At 37.1% G+C, this 4,241-nt stretch overlaps 1 protein-coding gene across 1 annotated transcript; it reads left to right on the top strand.

The window, feature by feature from the left end:
* The first annotated feature begins 3,170 nt into the window (after positions 1-3,170).
* On the top strand, positions 3,171-4,025 carry LOC111436515 (germin-like protein 8-2). The gene is made up of 2 exons (XM_023074278.1): positions 3,171-3,354; positions 3,438-4,025. Exons 1-2 carry the CDS (start codon positions 3,243-3,245, stop codon positions 3,971-3,973), a joined length of 648 nt encoding a protein of 215 aa, XP_022930046.1. The 5' UTR covers positions 3,171-3,242; the 3' UTR covers positions 3,974-4,025.
* The last annotated feature ends 216 nt before the right edge of the window (positions 4,026-4,241 follow it).

Below are 4,241 nucleotides of genomic sequence, written 5' to 3'. Positions count from 1 at the left end.
TTCTTTAAAGGAATCGATAACTTGATGCTTAGAGTAGCCATGTGCATAAACCTCTCAATTGATTCAAGGAAACATCGATCTTGGTGTTCTTAAATATCAAAATTTCCTTTTTGGCGGAATCAGCCAAATCCAGTTTCAAAATTTTGAATGTTAATTTAACACATCCCTATTACATTCACGAGTTTGATCAGCCAAGGTATTCAAGTGTTCCAATCAAATTAAATGAGATAAATTACCAACTCTAGAGTAAATCATTTATGCATGAACCAAGAAGGAGCTCTTCCAGTTTTGAAATACATCAAAGGAGGTCTTTTTTTGGGTTTTACATCTTTTTTGGAAATTCAGTAACTTTTTAGAATTCTAGAAAGCAAACCAATGTGTCCAGATCATCTGGATTTTCCATCTTATTGGTAAATTCAATTATTTCCTTGAAGTCTAAAAAAACAAACCAATGTTTCATATTTTGCATCTTCATGAAAAATTCATTTATTTATTGAAAGTCTAAAAAGAAAACCAATGTGTCTAGATGATTAGAAAATACTGGTATAGAGTTAACTTGGCAGATATTTTCATTATTGGGAATACGACAATTTTATTTTTTTGAGAGATAAGTTGAGTGTTATTAACTTACACTCTCCAGCTTGAGGGGGAATAAAGACAAGTTGAGTGTTATTGACCTACACTTTTCAACTTGAGGGGAGTATTGGAACCTTCCTCGCTCCTTCGCTTCCCTTCCTCTTTCTGTTTTCCTTACTTCATAGGCCATACTCAAAGTCGAAGTCACGACCGACATGGGGGGCTCGAAAAAAGAACGAGAATCGGTATCGTGGTGGTACTACGAGATGGTGATTTATCGTATAGAAGAATAGATCCGATGGATGATCAACAACTATGAAGACATCGCCGATTGAGTTAGGGTGAGGAGGGGGGACTAGGAAGTTATCGTATAAAGAGAAGGTGGTAGGTCACCTGAGAAAAGTACTATGGTGGACTTGTGTGAGGAGGAGTACTCATCCGAGGAAGAACTTGATTCCAACGAAGAAGAAGAGTTTGTTTGCTAGAGGTACGATAAGACGGAAGAAGATCTACTATTTTATATAGTCGTAATCAATTAGGACTTTCAATCCTATTTATGTTTCTCATTTGTAACAATTATCAATTTCATAACAACCTCATATAAGATGACATGACCACAAAATAGCATAACTTTATTACATGAAATAACTTATTCTGACATAACGTGGCATAACATAGATAGACATAACATAGCATAGCTTAACACAGCATAGCATAACATCGAACAACATAGCATAGCATAACATCGAACAACATAGCATAGCTTAACATATCATGCATACATATGAAACGTGTAGAGGTCACATGGACACGAGTCATCATACATAATACAATTCATTCAAATCCTCCCAATCTTCATTTATTTATTAAGATCTTAATATCTTGATAGCCACATCTCGACCAAGAAATAATCAATGGTACAAATGACCACAATATCCAGATGCAATTCTTTCACCTATCTTCACTAACCATCTATTTATTTTCCTGTCTTTTGAATTTGCTTTGGTGCAACATTTTCTTGACAGCTAGATGAGAATGTGAAGAACCACGCCATCCTCATATCTAGCCACTGCTTTTTCGATAGCTTCATACTAGCCACAAATTTCCTCAATAGGCAAATAGGCCTTCTATCTAATGACAAATACATCCAAAGAGTATTTAGATGTCAAAAACATATGTGCTTCTCAAATGTTAAGACATATATCAAAAAGCAAAAGCAGAAAGCTAGGAGAAAAAAAAACAAAACAACAACTTGATAAGAAACTTTAGCTTATCAATGTTAGATGAACACGACGCTCCACAATGGTACGATATTGTCCACTTTGAGCATAAGTTCTCATGGCTTTACTTTGAGCTTTCTCAAAAGACCTCAAACCAATGGAGATTGCAGATAGAAGAGCGGGAAGTAGCATATCTTTCAAGAAACAAAACGATGTTACTTACAAGCAAGGTATCCGCCCCTGAATAAAATCAAAGAAGTTATCTTGAATAAAAGAAGGGAAGCAGTATTGATTGTATTGACGGATTGAGGACATCGGTCATGCTTTACCAATTTCCAATACTTACCATTGATCCTCCTGATGTAATTTTAGCATAAAAAGCTTCTATTTCTTTAGCCTTTTTTATTATAAAGGCAGGATCATTCTCTAGATTAACTCACAATCAATAGTTAAAAATATCATCCCATGTATGGGAACATGTGCAATATTGCCCTGCCTTTTGGAGCAAATGTCCATATCATATCTCCCATCCATGACCTTTGATTTCTTTCCAACATCAAAATTTAAGTCCTCAAGCCTGGAACAAGGCTAAGTAAAATGTCCATACAACTGAAGTTGATCTTAAGATAAACTCTTTAGGGTACTTGGTAATTCTAGGAGGAGGTTGGTTAGAGAGGGACGGGGAGAAAGAACTTGTGAAGAGATAGAGATTGAATACAACTTGAAGTTTGAACTTGTTTATTTAGGCTTATGGTTGTCTAAAAATTATGTGAAAATTACATTTGAAAGGTTGGATCAGAGATCTACCACTTTTGATAAGGAATCCAATCCTTTTGAGTTAAGAATTAAGAGTAACAAAAATGGGAAAAAAAAGTTTAGAATGCAAAAGGAAGAACCCGTAGACATTGCTCTTATGGCTCTCATATCATGTTAGGAATCACGAACCTCCACAATAGTACTGATATTGTCCATTTTGAGTCTAAGCTCCCATGGCTTTTCTTTTGAAAAAAAGATTAGCCAATGTGTATTACTTACTTATAAACTCATGATCCCAACGTGTGACTCGTCTCCTAAAGTGTAGCTTACATATATTGCTATGAACATATTTTATAGTGTTTGATTAAAGCTGTAATATGTTTAATATAGCTAAAATATTGTGCTTATAATAAGTTTTTTTTTTTAACCTATAATACAGTATACAAAGCCAAAACATACCTAATATTAGTTTACTTTTCTAAAAATAGATTCACATTTAATAGCATATTAAAAAAGACATTTTTCTGGAAGTGTTGGAAAGTTGTTGAGCCGTCCACCAATTAGGAAAATGTTTACAAGTGATCTATAAATACAGCTTCTTTATGTCCTCCTTAATTCAAAGCCAAGGCATATATAGGGTGCTTTGGTGTCTCACCCAAATCTCCAAGTGTTTGTGAAGATCAGCTCATCATGGCCGCCCCACTTTTGTTTCTCACCTTCCTGGCTATAACTTGTTGGGTTGCATGGGCATCCGAGCCAAGCCCACTTCAAGATTTCTGCGTTGCAGATCTCAACACTCCTGGTAAGCATTCCAAATATATATATATATATATGCATCTATTTTTGGACGTCAATATTGTTGATGCTTGTTTCATTGTGAGACAGTGAAAGTGAATGGCCTAGTTTGCAAGGATCCCAAGCTTGTGGAAGCCAAAGACTTCTTCTGGAGCGGATTGAATGTGCCAGCCGCCATAAACAACCCGGTGGGATCCCAAGCAACTCCTGTCAGTGTTGCCCAAATCCCAGGGCTCAACACTCTTGGCATCTCCCTCGTCCGCATTGACTTCGCCCCACACGGCATCAACCCTCCCCACATGCACCCTCGTGCCACCGAAATCTTGACAGTCGTCGAAGGCACGCTCCTGGTCGGCTTCGTCACCTCCATCCCGGAAAACCGTCTCATAACCAAGACCTTGAACAAGGGCGATGTGTTCGTGTTTCCTGTCGGTCTCGTTCACTTCCAACAGAATATCGGGAATGGCTCTGCAGTCGCCCTTGCAGCTTTGAGCAGCCAAAACCCAGGTGTTATTCTCATTGCAAATGCAATTTTTGGATCAAACCCGGACATCTCCACCGATATCCTTGCAAAGGCCTTCCAAACCGATCCCGCTATCATCGCCAACATTCAGGCCAAGTTTTAGACAGTGTTAAGGCTTCATTTTGGGGTGTGCTTTGTACTGACTGATCTTCACATATATATATATACACACACACTATTATTTACGTGAGATTTTGAAGTGATGAGCAAGTCATTTCTATACCTTTTAACACAATAAAATTATGATACCATTAACACAATAAAAGGATGAGGTTGTTAGAAAACACTTGTACAACTAAGAGAGGCAATAAACCAACTCACTCATCATTCAACTTGTTACACAATACATATATAGACAAAATAGCCACACT

Source organism: Cucurbita moschata, unplaced genomic scaffold (assembly GCF_002738365.1).
Source record: "Cucurbita moschata cultivar Rifu unplaced genomic scaffold, Cmos_1.0 Cmo_Scf00055, whole genome shotgun sequence".
Classification (NCBI taxonomy): Eukaryota; Viridiplantae; Streptophyta; class Magnoliopsida; order Cucurbitales; family Cucurbitaceae; genus Cucurbita; species Cucurbita moschata.
The sequence above is the reverse complement of the archived record's forward strand: the minus strand, read 5'-3'. Positions and strand labels throughout refer to the sequence as shown.

Bases quoted from the DNA above. Each gene is read 5' to 3' on its own strand.
- LOC111436515 (XM_023074278.1), top strand. From the start codon at position 3,243: ATGGCCGCCCCACTTTTGTTTCTCACCTTCCTGGCTATAACTTGTTGG. The intron at 3,355-3,437 runs GTAAGCATTCCA...ATTGTGAGACAG, and splicing joins TGCAGATCTCAACACTCCTG to TGAAAGTGAATGGCCTAGTT.